Consider the following 25,661-nt stretch of genomic DNA (forward strand, 5'->3'; position numbering starts at 1 on the left):
GGTTTCTATGCACAATGTAAAAAAAAACTTGTACTAAACTAGAATTTGTTATATGAACAAATTTAAATATATTGAACATTTATATCTATCATGCAGATTATTCTTATACATCTTTGTTTGATTCCATATACAACATGTACATACAAGATCAAAAGGACTCAAAGATGGGTCTTGGTAACAAGGCTTGACGAGGTAATGACGTATTGGAATAAAATTGAGACTAATTTAGTAAAGTAGCCTAACTTTGTGTTTGGTAACAATTGATGCTCAAGTTTTTAAGGTCACTTTAATCCTAAGTCAATCCAAGGTGTTAACTCATGCAAGACAAAAAGGCTATTGGCTTAAGGGCTAACCTATGGTTTTGGTATGGGATTGGATTAATGTATGGTGTTTCAGTACGTGGGTTCAATTATTATTTTTTATCTTGGGTACGGTATGCTTGGGTATGGTTGTACAATATATTTGAATAAATATACAAAGTTGTAAATACATTTGATTTTATGATGGTTCATCATTGATCAATGGTTGTGATAGTTAAAATGGAAATCGTTACAATTACAAAATTTGAAAATTGAAATAAATACTATAGTTTTTAATATATTTTATAATTTTTATAAATCATCAAAAGGATCTAGATCAAGGTCAACATTTGTGAAACAATAATTTTGAATGTTGAAACTTGATATAAACAAAGGAGAGTAATTCTCCGAAAATAGACAATTACAAGATCTTTCTATAACGGAAAGAACCGAGAATTAAAGACAAAATATAAATTTAACAAAGTAACCAATTGGCTTATACAAAATAGAAAGTTCTCAACTAAACGAAGTAGATGACGCAAATGACCTATTATGATAATAGATAGTTTCTATTGTCTCTGTTTAGTGTCTAATGGTTATCTATTGTAATCTCTTGTAAATATTAGAATGTTTCTATTATTTAGTTCCCTTTTTCTAGAATAGGATGTTTCTATTCTTTATGGTTGTTCTATAAGGAAACATCGTTCAGTCTCTTGTATAAATTGCTCTCTTGATCGCAATTACTATCAAGCAAATATTTTCCAATTACTCCATAATACGTTAGCAAGGCCAATGCTCTAAATTTTTTTTGAAAATAATTATAATTTCTTGGTCGAAATTATCTACCTTCCATTTTTAAAATTATTTTCATGCATAGCTGCTTCGAAAACCTCTGGTTAGACTAGGGTTTCTGCCAAAAAATTGTGCCATTTTGTCTGTAACTCACGCAATATTTTCTAGTCTACAAACTCGCGCCCTTCTATCTACAACTAGTGCGACTAAATCCTCTTAAAATCGAGGGTTATTCTCTGTTGTTCATGTGGAGGTCTGTTGAGCGTCATTTCTCTGTAGCTCATGCCCAAATTTTTTTGCCACTTGTGTGCAAATTTCTCTGAAAATGACATGTTTGTTTTGTTACCCATTCTTACCATTATGAAAAAAAGTCATTTTTTGCAGTGTTTGGACGTGTCTAGGGTTTTTACAAAACTTTGGTCTTAATTCGTGCCCACAATCTGCGATTTTCTCTACAAATTCATCATTTTGCTAATTTTTTATGCAACTGACAAGGGTTTTGCTCGTAACCTAAATTTTCAGGTACTGATCCGTAATATTTTTACATATTCTTGGTGGGTTTTTCGAGAGCTCCTCTGGGTTGTCGTCGGTTTTTTCTAGGTGCCTTGATTTTTTTGCCTTGTTTTTCAAGCTTGTAGATCCATAATTTGACAACATATTCCTTCTGGGTTTTTTGAGCTCACTTCTATGTACCTCTTCATTTTTTTGGGTCTTCCATTTTTTGCCTTGAAGTACGTGCTATCATAGATTTTCACGCTTTTTCATTGAAAAATGTGTTATGGCATCTTTGAGTAATATTTCGCTCAAGGGAAATCAGAAGCTCAATGGTCGCAATTATGACACCACACGCTGAGTAGCCTAAATTTGCCTTTTACACCTTTTGACAACTTCGTGCTATGGATAGATTAGCCATTAAGGAAGATATTACGATAATGGATAGTTTCTATTATCTTTGTTTAGTATCTAATGGTTATCTATTGTAATCTCTTGTAAAGATTAGAATGTTTCTATTCTTTACGATTGTTCCTTAAGGAAACATCGTTTAGTCTCTTGTAGAAATTGATGTCTTTGATGATCACTGTTAATATCAAGCAAATATTTTCCATTTACTTCGTATTATGACCATTATAATCTAAATATTACAATATTATTTTAATACCCTCTCTTGGTGGCCATTCTACTATTTAGTATTTACCCTACAAAAGACTTGACATAATTTGCTGGTCATTTGGCCGCAAACATATAGAAGGCTGATTCCTCCTTTTCAAAATGCTTTGCAACATGAGCCTTTTGTTAAGAACTTCCTTATCTGATCAGCCGACTGTTTTCAACAAAACTTTTGTACATGTCCAAGTACTAGAACACGAGTGCTTTCCAAAATGATGTTGGATAACCAAGGCATCCCTCTTGTTATTAAGAGACTGAGATCACCTCTTCAAAACGCTTTGATTTTTGTTAATAAAAAAGACAAAAAGCTTTGAATCCACAATTTTGGCATAAAATATCAAAAGAAGCTATTGCAAAACAATGCCATGATTATGTGGAGTATTTATCAAACCCTCGATGCATCATTGACCGCCTCAACAATACCTGGTTTGATTCCATCACACATAACTTACTGAATTCATCACATAAATGGGTGCTATCATGAACTCAACATCATGACACATCAATTAACCTTCTTGTACAATAGCAACACGCAATGCATAGTGCAACTCGTCCTTTGCTCCAAAGAATATGCGGTAACATGTTAAAATATTTAGTAAAATAGTTGACATCAATGGCACCAATATAACTTATCGAGTTGATATTTTGCAACCGACAAATTGTTCAAATCCAGTTGCAAAATAGGTAGACCAGCCACAGTGTATGAGACAAAGTCTTTTCTACCTTAAAGGGAAGGCTTCCCTTTCTCACCATTCCTTGGATCAACTCAAGGTAAGCAAGAAGTTGAGAGATTTGCAAGGGGTGTTACCAATATTTTTTCCTCTTAGTTTTCAGGAAAGAATCCACTTACCCGTGGAGCGAGTAATGGGCAAGATTAAATCTCTAAAGTACACTTCTATCTAATAGTTGGAAACAGTGATATCGATACCAAACACCAACTCAAAAGCTAGTTGAAAGCATACCGGTTTGGCTCTAAGTCTTGTCTGTCCAATTTATAAGAAAAATCACTACCTTTGTGCCACATACACTTCCAAAAGTAGATGATTGCTATTCTATAACTTATTTTTAGTTTTAATTATTCTAGAAGAAAAATCTCTACCATTGGGTTGCGAAGACTTCCAGAAGTAGGGAAATTCTAACTATTTTTCATAAATTTGAGATGGTAATACTAGGCTATGTATCACCACAATCGTTCCTAGTTAAAGCTTTGGCTCCAGTTGTTTCTTAACTCACTATGCTCTATTATTTAAACATACAATAAAACATGAATCAAATATGATAGGCACAAATTGCAATCAAAGTATCCAATTTGTGCTATCACAATTGCTTCTAGTCAAAGCTTGAATCCAATTGCTTCTTTTTATTCACTTTTCTTCTAAATTGGTAGCACACAATCAAAGTTATGTTTGCACAAGTTTGGCAGAGCTTTCTTGCATAAAATAAAAGATGATTTTTACAATGAGGGGGCACTTTTTATATAGGAAAAGAAATGAGAGAAAGGAGGAAATAGTGGGAGCAACTCAACCACTTTGACCCAGTAAAATTAGGTGAGAAGAATTATTGGATTACATGGGATTGCATTACATGCGTGAGTTACATACAATCTATTTTCTGCATCTACAAAGATGGAAAACACTTGAAGAAAATGTAGAGACTATTAGCAAAAGCCTTGTTCTTCATGATGATCACTGGGTAGGGGATTCCAATATTCTGCATCACCACATTCTCTTTGATGAGTTTTTAATTGTCATTTTGGAAACTTGATGTGATTAGGTTTTTTTCCCATTTGAGTTGTCGCGATTTCTCCTTTGTAGATTGGCACATTCTGGAGTCTCTGACACTTTGAAAACCTTCTCGATGGTGTTTGGATGTAAATTCGGAACAATTTTCCATCAGCACCTTTGACTCTTTTTTTCTTTGAAGCAAAGTGCTTGCCACATTCCCACATTAACTTAGGTTTTCAGGCAACCATTGGGAAAATGGAGACTAAATGAATTATTGGTTCTTTTGATTTAAAATACCCCTTCACTATTGGATGTTTTCATTTTTTGTAGAAATTCTAACATATCTTGACTTGCTGCAACATGAAAGTTTCGTGGGATCGAATCCATGAAAGCTTTGGGATTTTGAGTGTTAATGATAGGTCTATGAAAGGTGAGTGCTGATAGTATGGATTAGATACTTACCGACCATATTTGGTGGCTGGAAATGAATTAGACTATTTGTATTTTGGGAGAAAATGGCCAAAATCGGGTTTAAGATGGTGGATTGTAATGGAGCTCAAAATGTTTTTGGCTTTCATTTGAGAGATAATGCTGGAAACTTGGTGGAAGCATTCATTGATGTCATGACTCAAAGGGAACTCTTGTAAAAATAGCAATCAAGCATGAACAACATTAATCTATAAGGAGGTGCTTTAATAACATAGACTAGTTTGTGCCTTGAATCATCACATTGATGTTGATAGTACATATCAAGTGAATCCATGAAGATTATGCCTATGTTGGAAGAATTTGGCATGATTTGAATAGCTGACCAGGCAAGCTCATAATTACTAGCGATCACTAAATCAAAATCAAGAATGCCATTTGTCAAAAAATTAAAGATAGTAACAAAAGTATATACAAAAAAATGTTCCTTTGAAGTGTGTCATACATAGATGATGCACAAATCTGAACGAACTAAGATTGGTCTCTTAAGAAGTTGTGCAATAATGCTTTTCAAAAGGGACAAAAGGATATTGGATGAAAGCCAGAGAGTCTGCATGCCCTTGATGTTTGTGGATGCTACAAGCAGCAGCAAGGAGTAATGTTATAGGTAATTAATCATTATATTTTGAAAACATATGCGAGCGATTCTTAAGCTAGAGCTATAAGGCTCTACTGTTGACAAAGAGCAAAGATTAATTGAAGAAAATATGTTTATCTTCAAAGAAATAATGGTGCGATACATACATCTACAATATATAAAGTTGTGACTCCTATAAACTCATTCATATGAACCCAATGAAAAGAAACGACAAAGAGAAAGAGTGGATGGTGATAGGAGATGCCATAAAAGTTGAGAGAATATACAAAGATGAAGTCAAATAGTAGCATGAGGGAGTAAGTCCGTTGACAGATGATTAGACATAAGTGCCAAAAATATTCAATACTTGGTCTAAAACAATCACAGTGAATCAAGGAATCACGATAAGTCTGAGATACTCATATACGCCAAATACATAAGGCAGATAATGGTTATAAAGCCTGACGATTCTAAATGCATGATATATATGTCTTCTAGAAAGGAACAAAGCCAAACCATAGTCAGGAGTTTAATTTTTGAAAGGAAGCCTTTTTCATGTTGTCGTGAACCATCTTCCCGATGTTGTTTTATCATCCAGAGGCAGAGAGCAATGGGAGATATTTATATCTAATAAATTCATCAAGTATGGAACAAGTTAATTTAAAAGAAAATCAACTATTCTAAAAATAAAAGGAGCGATTAAACTAAAAATAATAATTATTAAAAAGTTGTGATTATATATTAACATGTACCATTCTTCATATGAAAATTTACACCCATCTTTGGAAAGAATATAAATGGAGAGTATTTCATTTGAACAACAAGACATATTCGACATTCCAAAGAAGATATATTCATATATTCATTTGTACGGAGGAATAAGAAGCAAAAATATGGCTTTGTAATATGAATTCAAATATTTTATTTTAATAATAAAAAAAGGCTCTTTGTTTATTTTTATTTAAGGCATGTAGATTTAAACTATAGTTGAAGTATTATTGGATTTATATTTGAAGTCAGAAAATATATATCTTCCTTCTTACAAGCATCAAATCCATTATTGACAAATATTACACAAAATATTCGTCCAGTGCAAACATTCAATATCCAACTTTGGTTTCGTCGAGATCAAGGATTTTGCCAACCAAGGAACTCACCAAAGCTTAAATTCGCTATAGGAAAGCCTTGAACCTGCAATCAACGTTGGAGGTGAAGGTCCTACCCACCTGGGTGTAGGAGAGCCTAAAGTGTAGGGGAATGAAGGTGATTCCTATTCGTTGGCTAAAACTGATTGTGGAATCTTGTGGGAGAAGTGGCAAGCTCTTGGATTTCCAATATGCGGTTTTGGGATCTAATAGATTGCATGTGGGAAAAATGAGGCTTTTGCTTTGGGTGACCAATAATGCAAGTTGGATGCATGAATTGTGGAAAATGACAACTTCGGTGTTTAAAAGTGTGACCTTTTACCCAAATGGGGTTCTCCAAAGGTAATTACATGTGGTAAAAATGAACCATCTTGTTAAGAATGTTAGCCTATGTGAAATTGAATTTATAATTTCTTATGATTATTTTCAAATAAACTTTAAACTGATTACGTAATTATATATATATTTTTATATATACATATAATATTATGCACACACACACACACACACACACACATATATATATATCATTATTACTATTATATATATATATATATATATATATATATATATATATATATATATATATATAAAATATTATATACATATATATATATTTGTGATTAGTTTATATAATGTAATCAGTTCATAATTATACATATTGCCGATAGCTCACCATATTGTGATTTGCCGATAATAATATTATTACTCACGTAAGACCAGTATATTAATACTGTTGATGGCAATTATAAACCATTTACCACCAAAGATAAAAAGATATCTATCTTATCACATTTTACTCCAACTTCCTTTAACAAACCGTAGATTATACATCGTGGTCACCAAGCTTATTAACCAATATTATTAAATGTGTTAAACTGTCGTGACCTGTCCCAGGAACGTGTGGTTGTATATTTAATTTGATACGTGATTCTTCATCATGTCTTTTCACTGCACCAATTCACATTTTATATATATATATATATATATATATATATAATATGATTATAATTTGCAGTTAGAGGTAGATCAATCACAGTGGTAATCATACTTTCTGACTTGCAGATTATAATACATAAAATCTAGGATATCCAGTTCAAGAAATTAAATCTTCAATAGCAATCCAGTAATCAATAACAGTATCTAAACATCTTCAATTTCAAGACTAATAAAATTGAGATTTACACCAATCAAGATCACAACATAACATAAATTTTACATGGTATCAGAGCCAAATTGGTAGAGAAATCTCAATTTTTTAAAGAAGAAATAATGGCAAATAATGTGAGGGTGGAAGACAGACTTGAAGGTGCATCAAACTTCTTCTCTTGGAAAATCTGTATCATTACAATTCTGGAAGAATGGAACTTGAAGAATACATTGAAAAAGATATTCCAATACCTCAAGATGAAACCGAATAACTCACCTGGAAAATACGAAATAACAAGGCAAGGAAAATCATTGTTGATTCAATTAAAGATCACATCCTTCTTTCCATATCAGAGATCAAAAGTACATATGAAGTATTCAAGACCATAAAAAATACATTTGAGATAAATAACTCAAGTAGACTAATGACCTTAAAATCCTAATTACTGAATACTAAAATGGAAAAAGGAGATTCTATTCACTCTTATTTTGAGAAAATCTCTGAAACAAAGAAACAATTATCTTCCATTGGAAACAAAATTGATGATCAAGAACTCTCATTAATAGCTTGGAGAGGGCTTCCAATGTCTTGGGATACTTTCATACAAGTTGTAAGCAGACCCTCTATTCCTACTTTTGATCAATTGAAAAATGAATGCATAGCAGAAGAATCAAGGCTAATCTCCAGAGGGATCACTTTAAATCAAGAGGGAGAAAATTAGGCTCTTCACACTGTCTCAAACAAAAGAAAGAAGAAATTCAATAATAATAATAATAAAAAGTTTAAGAAAGACCATTCTCATGTTAAATGTTTTAAGTGTGAGAAAATAGGACACACATTCAAAAACTGTCCAGAAAGAGAAAAAATTCGAGCCTCCCTTGCTGAAACAAAGGAAGATGAAAATCAACTATACTATTCTGCACTTTCAAGTGAAGTAAATTCAAATAAAGAAGCTTGGATTGTAGACAGTGGTGCATCTTGTCACATATCCAGATTTAGAGATGTGTTTGATACATTTGGAACTCATATCACTGAAGGAGTTACTATTGGAGACAATTCTACCTATCCTGTAAAAGGTATTGGGACATGTTCTATAAAATTAAAGGATGGAACTACACTTAATCTTAAAGATGTCTTATTTGTACCAGGCATAAAAAGGAACCTTATTTCTATCTCAAAGTTAACAAATGATGGATAGCATGTCACCTTCAACAAAGACAAAGTACTATATTGGCATAATAACTCAAATATGAAAAATGCTATTATCATAGGGTCCAAATTTGGAACGTTATATAAATTAAGTAACATTCAAACTCAAGCTCTTAGTCTTGAAACATCCAATGTTAATGAATTATGGCATAGATGACTTGGGCACATTGGGTTTAGTTCACTTCCTAATTTAGATAAGATAACTTCTGGTACTCCTAAACTAGATTCATCTCATAGAGGAACTTGCAAAGGGTGTGCTCTAGGGAAAATCATAAAAAAACCTTTTCCCTCTAGTGAACATAGGTCAAAATCAGTTTTGGAACTAGTTCATTCAGACCTTTGTGGACCCATGCCCACACCTTCTCTAGGAGGTTTCCTTTATTACATATCCTTCATTGATGACTTTTCTAGGAAGACTTGGATCTATTTCTTGAAAGTCAAAGAATCAAATGAAGTTCTATCAAAATTAAAAACCTTCAGAGCATTAGTAGAGAATCAGACAAGCAAAAGGATTAAAACATTAAGATCAGAGAATGGAGGAGAGTATACATCTGACATCTTCAAAAGTTTTTGTAATTTTGTTGGGATTAAGAGGGAGTATACAGTACCTTATAATCCTCAACAAAATGGAGTCGCAGAAAGGAAAAATAGAACCATTATTGAAGCTGCAAAAGCTATTTTACATGATCAGAATATGCATGCCTCATTTTGGGCAGAAGCTTCTAAGACTGCAGTATATATTCAAAACAGATGTCCACATTCATTTCTAAAGAATACCACACCTGAAGAAGTCTTCTCAGGGATCAAACCAGATCTAAGTCATCTTAGAATATTCGGATGTCCAGTATACATTCACATACCCAAAGAAAAGAGGACTAAGCTTGAACCTTCTGGGAAGAGAGGTACATTTATAGGATATTGTGAAAATTCCAAGGGTTATAGAATCTACATTCCTGGACAAAGATCCGTTGAAATAAGTAGAGATGTAATTTTTGAAGAGGATTCTGCTTTAAAACTTTCAACCAGCATAGAAGATGAACCAATCTCAGATGATGAGGAAATTAGACAAACTGAAAATTAGAGGGAGCATACACCTGAAGAGAGAGAACTAGATATAACTAATGGAAAGAAAAGACCATTATGGGCAAGGAAGATGCTTAAAGAAAACAATGTGGAACCAGATGAGATCTCAAAAGAAAACAAGAGAACTCAAAATCTATCATGTTATACTGCTCTTATAACTGAGATAAACAAAATTGAACCATCTACAGTTGAAGAAGCCCTAAAGTCACAAGAGTGGAAAGATGCCATGGTAGAAGAATACAATTCCATAATTCAGAACGATGTTTGGGATATTGTTCCTAGGCCTAAAAACAAAATAGTTGCATCTTCAAAATGGTTATACAAAATCAAATACACTGCTGATGGAAGTATTGAAAAACACAAAGCTAGATTTGTTGCTCGAGGATTCTCCTAGAAAGTTGGCATTGACTATGAAGAAACCTTTGCACCAGTAGCTTGTTATACTTCTATAAGAACAATTATTGCAATTGCAGCTTCAAAAGGTTGGAAGATTCATCAAATGGATGTAAAAACTGCTTTCCTAAATGGGGTCATTAATGAAGAAGTCTACATAGAACAACCTAAAGGGTTCATCATAAAAGATAAAAACTTATATGTATGTAAACTCAAGAAAGCACTCTATGGTCTCAAACAGGTTCCTCGAGCCTGGTATGAAAAGGTAGATAACTACCTTTCCAAACTCAGATACTAAACAAATGAAGCTGATTCTAACATATACTTCAAAATCACCAGTGATGGAATGGTAATACTTGTTCTCTATGTTGATGACTTGTTGATAACAGGTGATGATAAATTAATTGAAAAATGTAAGCAAGATCTGATAGCTGAATTTGAAATGAAAGATTTAGGGTTACTACACTACTTCTTGGGATTAGAAGTTAATCAGAAAGAAGACTACATTTTCTTACATCAAGGAAAGTACACTCAAGATATTATGACCAGATTTCGAATGATGGATAGTAAGCCCTTATCTACCCCAATGGAAACAAACTTACACAAGCTAAAAGAAGAAGCATCAAAATCTGAGGACATTGATCCTACTCTCTTCAGACAAATAATTGGATGTATCTTGTGAATTCCAAATCCGATATATGCTATGCTACAAATGTTCTTAGTCACTTCATGTGTAAACCCAAGAAGATCCATCTTATGGCTGCAAACATATATTAAGATATTTACGAGGATCTATTGGTTTTGGACTAAAATATGAAAAGGTTGAGATAAATTTGGAAGGATATACTAATTCAGATTGGGCAGGATGTTCCTCTAACCGCAAGAGCACTACAGGTTGTTGCTTCAGCCTTGGGTCAGCGATGCTATCTTGGTTCAGCAGAAAACAACTAGTTGTTGCCTTAAGTTCTACCGAAGCCGAGTATGTAGCCGCTTCCATGGGAGCACGTGAAGCAGTTTGGTTAAGAAAACTTCTATTTGGGCTATTTGGAAAACCTCTAAAACGAAATGTGATCCATTGTGATAATCAAAGTTGTATCAAGCTATCAGAAAATCCAGTTTTCCACAATCGATCAAAGCATATTGAGACTCCTTATCACTACATAAGAGACATGGTCGGCAGAGATATCATTAAATTGAGTTATATTAATACAAATGAACAAAATGCTAATATTTTCACCAAACCTCTTGCGAAGTTGAAAATTGTGTACTTCTAAGAAAAACTTGGTATGATATTGTTGTAAATGAATTTTTTTATTCATGAATACAAATTATTTTCTAATTTTTGCTTGCAAGCTTGTATTGTGAAAAGTGACGACTTTTCTTGAGAAAGGTGACAACCTTTCATGTGTTCTGATCCTATGATAAAGTGACGACTTTATTTTAGTTGATCTATTTTCAAACAATGGTTGAAATTGTTGTTATCTTTTGGGCCGGATTTTGTCGGAGACATTGATAACCTTCATGGATCTTTTTTTGGGCGATAGCCGGATACCATGAAAACCCATTGTTTTGAAAGTTTGGGTTATCCTTGTTCTTTGGGCCAGATTTTGCCGGACACAATGATAACCTTCATGGGTCTTTTGGGCGATAGCCGGACACTATGAAAATCCATTATGTTTTTTTCTTTCTTCTTTCTCTCCCTTAGTCTAAAACATAATGTTGATTATATATTATTGTGTAATTCAATTTCCCTTGCTAAAGAGGGAGTGTTAAGAATGTTAGCCTATGTGAAATTGAATTTATAATTTCTTATGATTATTTTCAAATAAACTTTAAACTGATTACGTAATTATATATATTTTTATATATACACACACACACACACATATATATATATATATCATTATTACTATTATATATATATATATATATATTTGTGATTAGTTTATATAATATAATCAGTTGATAATTATACATATTGCCGATAGCTCACTATATTGTGATCTGCCGATAATAATATTATTACTCACGTAAGACCAGTATATCAATACTGTCGATGGCAATTATAAACCATTTACCACCGAAGATAAAAAGATATCTATCTTATCACGTATTACTCCAACTTCCTTTAACAAACCGCAGATTATACATCGTGGTCACCAATCTTATTAACCAATATTATTAAATGTGTTAAACCGTCGTGATTTGTCCCAGGAACGTGGGGTTGTATATTTAGTTTGATACGTGATTCTTCATCACGTCTTTTCACTGCACCAATTCACATATATATATATATATAATATGATTATAATTTGCAGTTAGAGGTAGATCAATCACAGCGGTAATCATACTTTCTGACTTGCAGATTATAATACATAAAATCTAGGATATATCCAGTTCAAGAAATTAAATCTTCAATAGCAATCCAGTAATCAATAACAGTATCTAAACATCTTCAATTTCAAGACTAATAAAATTGAGATTTACACCAATCAAGATCACAACATAACATAAATTTTACATACTTGAGATAAACATGTAATTGGGTTTGAAGGATGTAACTGCATGTGTTGGAGAATGGATGGAATATGGATTGGCATGGAAGGTGAAAACATGTGGATGCACTTGCCTTCTTGGGTGGGAATTCTCAACTTTCTTCCAAAAAAAAAACTAAACAAGCAACAAACAAACAAGAAAAACTAAGAATAAAAAAATACTATACCTCTTGCTATTGACTCAAACATGACAACCTTCAAGATGTTCTTCGACATGCAATTCCATTTTTGGAGTTCAAAGGAATTTCAAGCATTTGTAATGAGAAGATTTCAACTTATTTAAAGAAAAATTGCAAACAAGTAAGAAACATAAATAAGTAAGAAACATAAGCACAGCTGAAATCGTCTACTTACTTGGAGCTCAAGGAGCCAAAAATGGAGGAAAGAGAAATTGAAATGAACAAGTGTTCTCCAGAATCGGGTTCTCCAAGTGCAAATGCATGCAACAACTCAATAGCTTTTGACCATTTCAAAGCTGCAAATGGTAATCTCCATTGTCAAATACTTGGGCGTTTGTGCATGTAGAAGGCAAAATGCAAGTTGGCAAACCCTTGAGATGCAAAATGTTTTTGCATAATACATGTTCTTGGACATTTTTTGGGGAAAATGTGCCCTAAAAATACACAAGTACAAGTCGTTTTTTGTGTTCTTAGTGAAACGTGTTCTTAACATGCAAAAACATGAATTCAAACTCAAAAATGCCTCCTCCAAATGCAAATACATGGGCTGGAAATACAAATTTCTGGGCGTTTTTTAGTTTTAAAAAAAAAGAAAGAAAGATAAGAAGTAAAAATTGATTCTGTTGTCTATCTATTACCATTATAAAAGGATCAAATACTATTACTAATTTAGAGAAAAAGTAGTAAGTTAGTAACTGAATTTTACTTTATCATTTCGAATACTAGCATCCATGTAGTCATTAAAATTTCTATAAGTGGATTTGAGTAATAATTAATTAAGAGTGCTTAGTTCTTTTTTAACAAGTATTTCCTCTCCATCCACCCCTACCTTTGCTAGAGAGTCAACATCTTTATTTCCTTCTCTGTAAATGTGTTGACTTCAGATGGCCTCTAATTTCTGTATTAATTCTAGTGCCTGTTCTAATTTGGAGTTGAGCTGCCAATTAGGAGTTCCTTGTTTTCTAATTGTGTTTAAAATGATTTGAGAATCTCCCTCAATAGCCAATTTCCTAATCCTCAATTCCGAACTCAGGTGTAATCCTTCAATTAAGGCCTCCAGCTCTACAATGTTATTTGTAGCCTTTCCTATGAATTTAGGACATTTGGCTAGCCATTCTTGATTAGCAACATGTATGATGCATCCTATCCCAGCATTCTTGGGATTACCTCTTGATGCATCATCAAAGTTCAATTTAGCCTACCCACTTGGTGGAGGAATCCAATTACAATTTTCTCTTGCTTGCTTATCAACTTTAGAGTACATCATAGGACGGTTAATAAGATTGTGCCAATTTTTCCTCATGTCCTCATCCCTGTCAGAAAATGATCCTTCTTCTTTGATTGAGTTTCTAAAATTGTTGTTGACATTTTCTATAATGCTAGCCTCTACTTTATTCAAGAAAGAAGTGATAGACAATTCCTCATTCATAAAGATTCTACCCTTTACTTCCAAATTTCCCACATTAAAAATAGACGGGGATGCCTTCCAAAGATTGTTATAGATCTTAGAAGATCCAATCTTAGGCCAGCATTTGAGATGGTCCCAAAGATTATTGTGGATTGCCATGGGCCAATTAAGTTTGTTACGTAACCAAAACCAACATGTTTTGCAAAAGGACAATTAAATAACAAATGATCTGTTGTTTTGGAGTTGCTTTTACATAGCGAACATCTAGAGAGCCTTTCAAATCCCATTTTTCATAAATCTATCTGCTGTTAAAGTCCTATTTTGGATTGCTGCCCATAAAAAAATACCTACTTTTAGTAGGCAAGCTGAATCCCAACAGAAATCTAAAGGAATTTCAATTGCTTCCCATCTTCAAGATTTAATGATGAGCTCACATCCTATTTTCACTTTGTATTCCCCATCTTTGGAAGCTCCCTAGATTAGATTATCATTTCTATTTTTATGATTTGCTATTCTTTGGTTTATGAAATGATTATATTTTGTTTTTTCATTTAATGAAAGGTTTGTTTGAGGTACTGATTTCCATTTGCATTTAGCTGAATGTTGTGAAGCAATGATGGTTTGATAATCAAAGACTGATTTACCCCATAGACTAGTTAAGGTGTTTTTGATATTCAGTGAATGACTCAAGTTGTTAGGGGCTGGAAGACCATCCCAAGAATCTTCCCAAAACAGAGCATTATGCCCGTCACCTATATCCCAATTTAAGTTATTGCATATGAGGGGTCGACATTGCATCATAAAATTCTAGGATTTGGATCCCTTAGGGGGATTAATGGTATGAAAGATGGATAACGGATCCGATGATTATAGACATTTCTGATATAGAATTATTTTAAAAATAATTATAATGTATCCAAATTTAATAAAATGCTATTTAAGTTTGGGGGATTTATGATTTATATTTTAAAAAATTAAATTTATACAGGCGAATTTAATTTCAATTTTTTTCGGAACTTTCTTTCCTAGTCGAATTTTATTGTTGTCGAACTCAAATTCGAACTTGAACCTTGTGACTTAGGTCTTAAGTGGGGTTTGATGTGATAAAGTACGTTATAAAACCTATTTGGTCATGCAATGATGTAATCAGGGTCATTTTAATATAAAAGGCTCAATATGAGGTCAAGTTGTCAATAAAGTCTACAAGGGTTAATGCATAAGCTCGTAGGGTCTAATGATTAGTTAATGAGTTTTAGTGCTTAAGGGTGATAATATAGTTGTAAGATCATGTAATAGGGGTCAATAGATGCATAGTCGTCGAGTTGACAACTTGGTTGTCAACTGAACAACATAATATGTCTTAATTAATGATCTTTTTGAATCAATAAACTCAGTCTTTTCTGCAAACTTGTTCCAATTTCATTTACACAGTGCTGATTCCACATGTTTTGGATGGATTGCATGTCATCAGTTTGAAAGATCTTTGTTTTAGGATGTTAATGCATTGAGTTAGGATCATTGTGGCTTTTGAATCATTTCATTTGGTGGCTTATATACAAAGTTCTATCGATTTGAATGAAAACATGTTAAAACCCAAGAATAGGGTAACCCGCACGGTGAAAATGTGAATTCCTTGCAGGATTACATGGAGCCCTACGTCATTCATAGCCAGGAGAATAAGGTTGGTCGTGTGCAATAAAGTCTTGGAGTTGCAGAGGGACATGCAAGATTTAGGATGTTGGTTGATGCACAAAACAGGATGAACAGTCACAGTGAGGTTTCAATAGCAACAGTATCCACAGAATTGGATAATGGGGACTGTCATGAAGCAACTGAAGGATGTAGGAGGAAGAGTCCTTAGGAGCTCAAAGACAGGGCTGGACAAGTGAGGTTTTGCAGAGGTAACTATGAGTGTCATGCAAACAGTGAAAGTAATTTGAAATTGTTTGATTTTCAGAAGTTTGTGGTGGATAGAGTAAGGAATCAAATGTGTAGGAGGGATGTGGACAAAGTCTAAAGGGAGTCTTGAAGGTGTCTTTATGATTTGGGTGTAAGGGACACAAGGCTTGGGGATTTGTTTGGGACTGTTATGATAATATTGCTGGTAACTGTCATAGGGACAGTGGATAGTTGTTGTAGTATTTGTGAACCAAGTTCGGGCCAGTTATTGGGTGGCTTGGTCATTCCATACAAGGTGTATAGGTTCTCCTCATGGCAGGGTATGGGGAACCCAAGGCAAGAGGTTATCCATTCTAGGGTCTTTGAGTGGAAGGGTAAAGGGTTGCAAGTAGTCATAAAAGAGTGAATAATGATCAAAGAGATTGATCAATGAGTAGACATTGAGAGGTTGACCATTAAGAGGTCTTAAGCTGAGGTATGAGTTTGGGTAGAGGATCTAGGAAATGATCCCAATAGGAGAAGTTTGAAGGTGTTCCTATAAAACAAACTAGAAGAAGAAGAATTTCCTATGGAGATTGGTTAGGGTCACTAATCTCTGCATTGCTCCCCTCCCTTGAAATTGCGTTGTTGAAGTTGAAGGAGGTGAAAAAGCAACATTGGATTTATCAATATGAATCTCCTGTAACTCAAACAGGACATTCTACAAGGTAATTCATACATACAAGAAACATGATATGCAAAATTTTATAAATACAAGTTTGCTAGCTTGTTATTTTCAATTTGGAGGTTTTCTAATTTGGGTGTTACCGTGTTAGGTTTCCACACCTTTACCACTTATTTACATGGCAACAGGGCTTTTGTTTATTCAAATATATATTTTGCCATGGACTACCAAGAATTTTAAACCAGCACTGAAATCCTGATTAGAAACTTCAAAGGGCTTAAGAAGTTGTGAATTTTATAATTCCTCCATACACTTTATACAGAACAAGATAGGCATGAAAATGTTACCATAGCTATTGCTTCTTAACTAGACACAATGATACATATGAATGAGAAGTAACAGGTGTTGTTTATTACATCTATAGGTAATCATTTAACCTTACTTATTGGCCGTGTAAAAGTAGGATGCAACATCTCATGGGATAGGATATTTGCAATATATCCTCACTATGGTGCCTCTTTTTTCCACCATATGCAACAAACAAGTTTCCAATCTGAGATAAATTTCACATATGCAAATGTAGGGCAGACAAGGCACACATCTTATTTGAAAGGATTCCTCAAAGAAATGTGGTCTTAGGGAACACTAGACGAGGCATGATCACTAGATTCATGAAATGGGTTCATTGTAAAAGTTTTAGAAGTAGGATTTTAAGGATTTGTTCTTGAAATCGATCATCATATTCCATAAACTTTTGAATGAATCAATATGTTGGCATGTGCAAGACATTGACCTTCCTGTACTCTAGAAGACAACACTTAACATTTATTTTCCTTGTTAAATTTTCACATAGAGCATGCTTAACTTATTTTCCTTGTTAAATTTTCACATAGAGCATGCTTAACCGGTTGAGGCTATTTAGGGCAGACAAGGCACACATCCTATTTGAAAGGATTCCTCAAAGAAATGTGGTCTTAGGGAACACTAGACGAGGCATGATCACTAGATTCATGAAATGGGTTCATTGTAAAAGTTTTAGAAGTAGGATTTTAAGGATTTGTTCTTGAAATCGATCATCATATTCCATAAACTTTTGAATGAATCAATATGTTGGCATGTGCAAGACATTGACCTTCCTGTACTCTAGAAGACAACACTTAACATTTATTTTCCTTGTTAAATTTTCACATAGAGCATGCTTAACTTATTTTCCTTGTTAAATTTTCACATAGAGCATGCTTAACCGGTTGAGGCTATTATTTTAATTTTATTTTACCAAAGACTTAATTATGATATCCATGATTCTAGTCATGGATTTGTTTTGAATATTTCGTCATGACTTGGAATATAATTGGAAGATAATGCATTTTTTGTGGCCATATACTGCAAAAGTTACAGATTTGAAGGTTTGCCGACTTTGGTTAAATAGAGAGAAATGCATGGTATATTGCTTAAGGGTGTTCTTTAAGAATTAGACCATATAACAACTAGTACCATCCACAAACACCATTTAAAAATCTAGAGCTATTTTTTTTAATATATTATATTATACATAACTTGCATTTTTACACCAAGCACAAATAATATGTATAAATTCAATTCTCCTTCGATAATCCACTCTTAATTTCACTTCCAACTTGATTATTTATGGTGTTCTTAGCATATGAATGATTCATCATATGCTATGAGATACTGAAACAACTCTTGGTGATGGGAGTTTTCTACATATGTCATGGTCAAAATTCCCATCTTTTGTTGTTATTTCAATGTTTGTTGCATTATGCACTCATTTAGCTCACTTTTTGAGGATAGAACGCTTGAAATAAACACCTAAAGGAGGAGAGTGGCTTTGCGACAAGTGACCATTTAGAGGAATGACAAAATTGCCCTAAGTTGATGCCTAGTTTACCTATTGAGGATGGAATTGAAAAGAAGTCGGATGATGAATGCAGTGAAATACACATACATACTATGGCCACAATACAATCAAATTTATTGTCATGGCCATCATTCTTGTTGAGGTGAAGCATGTGATCATATTCAGAAGAAATTTGGATATACACATGTAGAACCTATGATACTTGAACTTTCTCAAAACATATGGCATGCTATAATTTACTTAGTTTTGGATTCTGATAAAGGATGTGTCATTGCTTAATGTTTCTCTATTTAATGTTCTCTTTGGTGCTTTAAGAGAAACATCTAGACACGAAACATTAATTGGTGGTCTCAAGTCTATCCCCTCTTGACATTGAGTATCGGTATAAAACAAAGTAACAAGAATCGGAATCGGATCGGAATCGGCAAGGCCGAATCGAATCGTGAATCGGCAAATTTGAAAAAACCCTTTAAATTTAAAGATTTTAACAATTTAAAACTTATTTCATGCACCCTTTATTGAATATAACTTAAACACACTATAACATCATCAAATAGAAGTTAAAACTTAACATACATAAACATGGAACATAAAATCCATCACATATGTAACTATGTTATCTAAAATGTAAATTGTAGGCTAGCTGAAGTAAATAGAAATCAAATGATCACAATGATTTAAATCATAGAATGTATGTAAGATGATCCATAAGACATCAAATCATAAATGTATGTAAGAATCTAAGATGAAGATCCATGAAAGTTTGAAACATATGTTTATCAATGATTCAGTATCAATATCTGTAAACAAAATATAAAAACAAGGCTCCAGCTCAAGCCTCAGACTCATAGTCATCATCATCATCCTCAACATCATCCTGAAGCTCGGCTGCAGCCTCAGCCTCAGCCTCTGAGTATCCAGTCTGCCTAGTAGCAAGGCGTCTAATGTAGGTCCTAGAGGACTGCCGAGCCATATCTCCCGCATGTAAGATGGGCTCATGAACGTCGCTAGGGCCTGTGCCTGTGCGTGCACGTGTGCGTCTACCAATGCCTGAAGAACGTGCTCTAGCTGCCTCAGCCTCTATATCCACCTGGTCAACCCACACACGGTCTTCCTCAGTGAAGACTGGATCCACAACCTCTGTGAGCCACTCTGATTCTGGATCAATCTCCTCTAGAATGATTGGAGAGGAGTCAGTGCCCAAAATCTGTCTGATCCTAAGACGGAGGTTGTAATGAACAAAGACAATATCATTCAACTTCTGCACTGTCAACCTGTTTCTCCTCTTCGAATGGATGTGCTCGAACATGGACCAACTGCGCTCACATCCAGAAGCGCTGCTTGGCTGACTCAGAATACGAATGGCAATTTTTTGAAGTTTTGGGGTTGTGGCCCCAAACATTTGCCACCATCTATCTGCAATAAGGGAAAAATTGAAAATAGAAACAATTAGTCTCATTTACAAATTACAAGTTAACTCTAAAATTACATAATCAACTTTAAGATTAGAATCTAGATTCATGAACATTGAATATATTATTTAATTTTTACCTGGCTGTAGTGTTGTCTGAGCATTTATGGCCATCCTGCTAGAGAAAAGTGGCCCCTCTTTATTGTTGAACTGGTCTAGCTCAACAATCGCAGCAACGCTATCTTCATCGCTACTCAACCTCTGAATCACTGTGTATAAGCCAGTGAGAACCTCCGCATCCGCCTTGAACTCAGGACGGAAACGATATGCCGGATTCAGAAAGTAAGCTGCTGCATGGATGGGTCGATGGAGCTGATTCTGCCATCTCCTATCGATGATGTCCCAAATAGGGCCATACCTCTCCTGCACTCCTGCATATTGGGCTCTGATGGCCTCCTTGGCCCTATCCATGCCCTCATAAATGTAGCCCATAGAGGGCTTCTCCCCATCAGCAGTTCGTAGCAAAGCTACAAGGGGCTCAGTGACCTACATATAAAGTAAAACAAAAAACTTGAGTCAAAACTTAAATATAAAATAATATAACTTAAAGTAAAAGTAAAATACTAAATGTTAAATTGCAATAAATTTACCTGCAGGATTTCTCTAGCGGGTTTCCAAAAACCATCCTCATCAAATATGCAATCCGCCACATCTATCCCTACAGTGGTCGTAGCATAGGAAGAGGAAATCCACTCCCGCCCAACAAACATGCTCCTCAATTCATCCCTTGATGTCAACAAGGACTGCAAGGTGATGAAATTCGAGGCAAACCTCGTGATACCTGGGCGAGCTAACTCTTTTCCTTCTGTGTACTTCCTCATTGTGCTAAGGACAAATGAATGATTATAAATGAATTTGCATATGTTTTTTGCCCTTTCCACACATGACTTGACAAACTCAAGTTTGCCAATTTCCTCCAACATGAGGTCAATGCAATGTGCCGCACAAGGGGACCAAAATATGGTGGGGTGCCTCTCCATCAAAAGTTTACCTACAACAATTTTAAGTCAATTAGAAATTCAAATTTCAAAATTCAAATAAATTTATTTTCAAAACTTGAAAAGTTAAAAGTTTACCTGCAGCAACATAACTTGCTGCATTATCCGTCACCACCTGGATCACATTTTGTTCTCCCACCTCTTCTATGACTTCCTCAATAGCCTCACATAAGTATGTGGCATTTTTTACATGTGCGGAAGCATCAATGGATTTGATGAACATGGTATATCCTACAAGTAACAAAACAACGAATTAGAATATTAAAATTAAATGGATCATCAACAAATTAGCATTCAACAAATCAAAATTTACAATTATGTATGTAGGAAAGTAGAATGATCAATTACCTCCACAGGATACAAGAAAATTGAGGAGTGTTCTATTCCTCCTATCTGTCCAACCATCAGTCATGATGGTGCAACCCTTTGCAATCCACTCCTTTCGGTTCTCCTCGAGCTCAGCCCTCATGTCCTCTACCATCTCATCCAAGAGGTATCCGCTCAACTCAGCCTCAGTTGGGGCTTTAAACCCCGGACCACAAATAGCAACCGCGTCTATCATGTTCTGCCAATAAGGAGCCCTGTCACAAATAAAAATTTAGATGTCAAAGACTCAAATTATAAAACAAGTAAATATAATTAAAGTTTTACTTTTACTTTTAATTTTAACTTTAAAGAAAACAACGAAAAAAGAATCAATTACCTGGCTGCAATAAATGGAATGTTGCAAAAGTACCAAAATTTGCATATCTCCTTTCTGGCAGCATCATGAATTTCCTTGTTCAAACCCATGCCCTCAAGCGTGGGTTGGGAACCAGGAGTAGTGCGGGGCACAAAGTAACTATCCATTCTGTTTTTCCGCACTCTAGGCTGCAATAGGTTGGTGTGGGACTCTGTCTCAGTATGTGACCGACTAGCACCAGCACGAGCAGAAGAACTAGGATAAAAAGGAGGCCTAGAAGAACCCTCTCCAACACAACCTACAGATGCAAAAGCTGATGCAGATGCAGATGTGGATGCGGCTGCAGATGCGGATGCGGGAACATGGGAGCCAATACCCCTTAACCCTTCAAGTTGCATTTTCCTATTGGCTTTGTCTTTTTCAATTTTTTCTAATGCCATTAAGCAAGTGCGTTTTGCCTCAGGAGTTTGGTGAGTGCAAATTGTAACATCGTGTCCAGGTATAGCAGCAATGTGGTATTTCAATCTATAAATACCCCCAGAAGTTATTTTTTCTTTACAAAAAATACATTTTGTTTGATATTTGGTTCTTCCAGGAAACTCTTCGTTATATTTCCAACATTCATCTTTTCTACCCATTGCGAATTTGCAAAAAATGAAAGCAAAGGCTGCTGCAATAAAAATTTATATGTAAAATATCAAAGTTTGAAGCTAATAAAAGTTACAAAACAACAAACCCTAGTTTGCAACTTAGTAAAAATAAAGAACATTCAAGATCTAAACTAAAAATCTTGAAAACTATAAAAATTTAACAAAAAATGCATAATACACTAACATGCAAAAAAAAAAAGAGCACTTACCTCTTGCAAATGAGTTGAGGAGTGTTGAGATTGGCTCCCTAATGCTCCCAATGAAATTGATGGCCTCCCCAAATGGATTGCTGATCTCTTTTGTGCTCTTTCTTCTTGCCGGTTAGAAACCTATGGCTTTTCTTTTCTCTTCTTCTCTCTCACTTTTCCTCTCTTCTACTCATGTTAAATAAATAGAAGGCCCTTTAGGGTTATAACAAAGAGAAATGGTCAAAAACAAAGTAAAAAAACCAAGCAATTTTTTAAAATTTTACAACTCTATACTTTATTGGCCGCGGGCGATTCCTGCCGATTTTTCTAGGCGATTCATGCGATTTTTTGCCTGAATCGCCTGAATCGGCGATTCAGGCGATTCACTTGAAGAAATTGGCAATGGCGATTTTCGACTCCAAAAAAATCGCCATTGCTGAATCTAATCGCCGAATCGCCGATTCAGGCGATTTTATGGCGATTCTCGTTACTTTGGTATAAAATATACGGTAGTCTTATACATCCATTCTTGAAGTTCTCTTGCTATTAGTTTTAGGCTTCTAGCTGTTTATATAGCAATTATCATATATGATTGAATTGCTCCTTCCATGTCAAACTTAACACATGCATATCCTTTTGTATGTACTACGTCAAATGTTTGGGGAATGACCTAGTGAGATTTGAGCTCACCAAGAACATTTGAACTCTCCTAGTGCATGTGGAAGCCTACCATAAACCCTGAATTATTTGTCAATGCTTGCAGAACAAGATGGCACAAAACCTAGGGTAAAAACTGAAAGACTGGTCAATGCATGCAGAACAAGATGGCGTAAGCATGGGGAGATTACATAGATATGGCCTCATATGCCCAATATGGACAATCAAAAGGCTAAACTTATTTTATTGGACACCTCGAACTCAATGCTGAGCTCAAATTTGTATGACCCTTCAATATAAAGATATATAGAGGAACCCCCCAAGATCTTGTAGTTATATCAATATGTTTTGATTCTTTTGGTCATCATATGACGCAAAGATCAGACTCGACTTTCCACCAATTTTTTTAATATAGATCTCTAAATAAAAATCAACATGTGTACTTATTCCATATAAGAGATGGTACAAAATGCTCTATATATGGAAGATTTGGTGAAGATGTAGCCACACAAGATCTAGGAGCTTCAATGAAAGCACAAGAGAGAATAATGCTATTATTGAAGTATGTAAAAATAATACAATATAAATATAATTGATTTGGGATGATTGATTAAGGTACAAAGATGGCACATGGTTATATAGACAAAGGTGAGACATTTTTTTTAACCCTGTGACGTAAACTATTTCATGTGTACGTTAACTAAAGTTAGGTAACTAGTGTGAATAGAACCTAGATGGTGATCTGGCTAGGAAAACATCTCCTTCAGACCTGAACTTAAGAAAAGTGAGATGGAATTAAAAATGCAACCTTTACTCATTGTTCTCAAAGAAAACTTCATTTTTTCATAGACTTTCATACTCATGATATGTTCACATGATATACATATTTAAATGTTACAGACTGAAACAGATCACTCTGTGAGATTATCCATCATGTTATTCAGTAATACTTTGAGAGGGGCTTTAAGCAGGTCATTTGTCTTGTCCAGAACTGTAGTATGTTTTATTTCTAAACCACAATGGTCACCTCTAATTTGTGAATGGAAGATCAGCAACTTGCTTTTTCATGCTACTTCTTTTGTAGTGCTTCTCATGTTTGCAGTCTGTACCTTGTCTATTTTGATTCGAGAGATACTTGTTACTCTTATTGTTTATGTACTTTGAGACACCTGAGGGTCAGATGTTATACTTTGATTCAGTATCATAGATGCTTTACTGCTATGCTGTTCAGTTTATCATATCTGCATGTTGATGCTATTTGGTATGACAGTAGATCTATGATGATATTTAGTTATATGGTTTATTTGGGCATAATTGTTGGTTATGTTATGTGATGGATTTTATGCTATGGTGATTTATTGCAGTCTTGTATGTTTACGCTTTCTGCGAATGCGAGTGATGTAACTGGATTAACTAGATATTTTAATGCATGTTGCTTCGGCAATGATATTATATACAATTGCACTTGATCATGTGTTTTAGCGTGCAGGAATTATATCCTTGGCAGTGGCACATGGAGAGTGTGATTCAGCTGTTCATATTTTACCAATGTCGTCCTTGTATGGTCGACGTATTCCTATTTTAATTGTTTAAATTTGAACCTTTCGGTGATTAGTAAATCCAAACTCATCTGCATTATGTGATTAGACCAGTGAGCGTGTCTGTGCATTTAAGAGGTTCGCTTTGTCGCGAAAGTGTTAAAGTGTTTTTCTGTGAGTTTGGGTTTTCGGGTTTTAAATCTTTTTGGATTTAATTTTTGGCAGCTTTGCCTTAGGTGAATTTCCGTTACGGATAATAACCTGTTTTCGTTTGGGTCGATTCGGAGTTTAGCTACTCCAGCTGGCTAATTTCTAGAATTGACTATTCACTTTTCAAGTGAATAAGTATTGGAAAAGTGAATTCATTATTGACTTCTCACTTTTCAGAAATAGAATTTTGAGAGCAAAGTTGGAAATCCTCTTTTGAAGGATTATTGTTTTGTTCATTCTGGGAGTTGTGAGTGTGGGATCTTTGCGAGGTTGGTCTCGTTGGATTCAGCTTGGGGAGTTTGTGCTTTGCCGCTAGTTTCGGTATTTATTTTATTCTGCGGGTTTCAGTTTCGGCCCCTTTTGCTGTCAGGTAGGGCCTCCCCATTTTAATTTTTTTGCTTCCGTTTCTTGTAGCAGTATTTTAGGAGGTTGAGAACTAGTGTTCCCCTCCGTTTGTGTTTGCTGGTTCTGCCCGGTTGGTCGGGTATGAATGTTTTCCCTGTTTTCAAGATGGGGGTTTGGGTTTTTGAGCCATTATGCTGGCCATTTTTGCATACAGTGTTTGATTTCAATTATTTTTAGATTTTCGGGGTTTTTGCACCCAAATGCCAAATGGGTTTTAATTTCGGATTTTTTTCAAAATGTGGGGTTTTTTGCT

The 25,661-nt window shown here is 34.6% G+C and overlaps 2 protein-coding genes across 4 annotated transcripts in view; one reads left to right on the plus strand and one right to left on the minus strand.

The window, feature by feature from the left end:
• LOC149535081 (Class II aaRS and biotin synthetases superfamily protein) overlaps positions 1-25,661 on the plus strand; it is a 152,878-nt gene that overhangs the window by 113,149 nt on the left and 14,068 nt on the right. The gene's annotated exons all lie outside the window — the stretch shown is intronic.
• Positions 19,385-22,989, minus strand: LOC149535082 (uncharacterized). Its single transcript, XM_089806394.1, has 6 exons — positions 21,782-22,989; positions 21,427-21,659; positions 21,157-21,309; positions 20,671-21,071; positions 20,161-20,566; positions 19,385-20,025 (listed from the first exon to the last, which is right to left on the minus strand). Exons 1-6 carry the CDS (start codon positions 22,396-22,398, stop codon positions 19,442-19,444), a joined length of 2,394 nt encoding a protein of 797 aa, XP_089662520.1. The 5' UTR covers positions 22,399-22,989; the 3' UTR covers positions 19,385-19,441.

Source organism: Cupressus sempervirens, chromosome 10, assembly GCF_028749045.1.
Source record: "Cupressus sempervirens isolate cs-2001-9-10 chromosome 10, ASM2874904v1, whole genome shotgun sequence".
Taxonomy (NCBI): domain Eukaryota; kingdom Viridiplantae; phylum Streptophyta; class Pinopsida; order Cupressales; family Cupressaceae; genus Cupressus; species Cupressus sempervirens.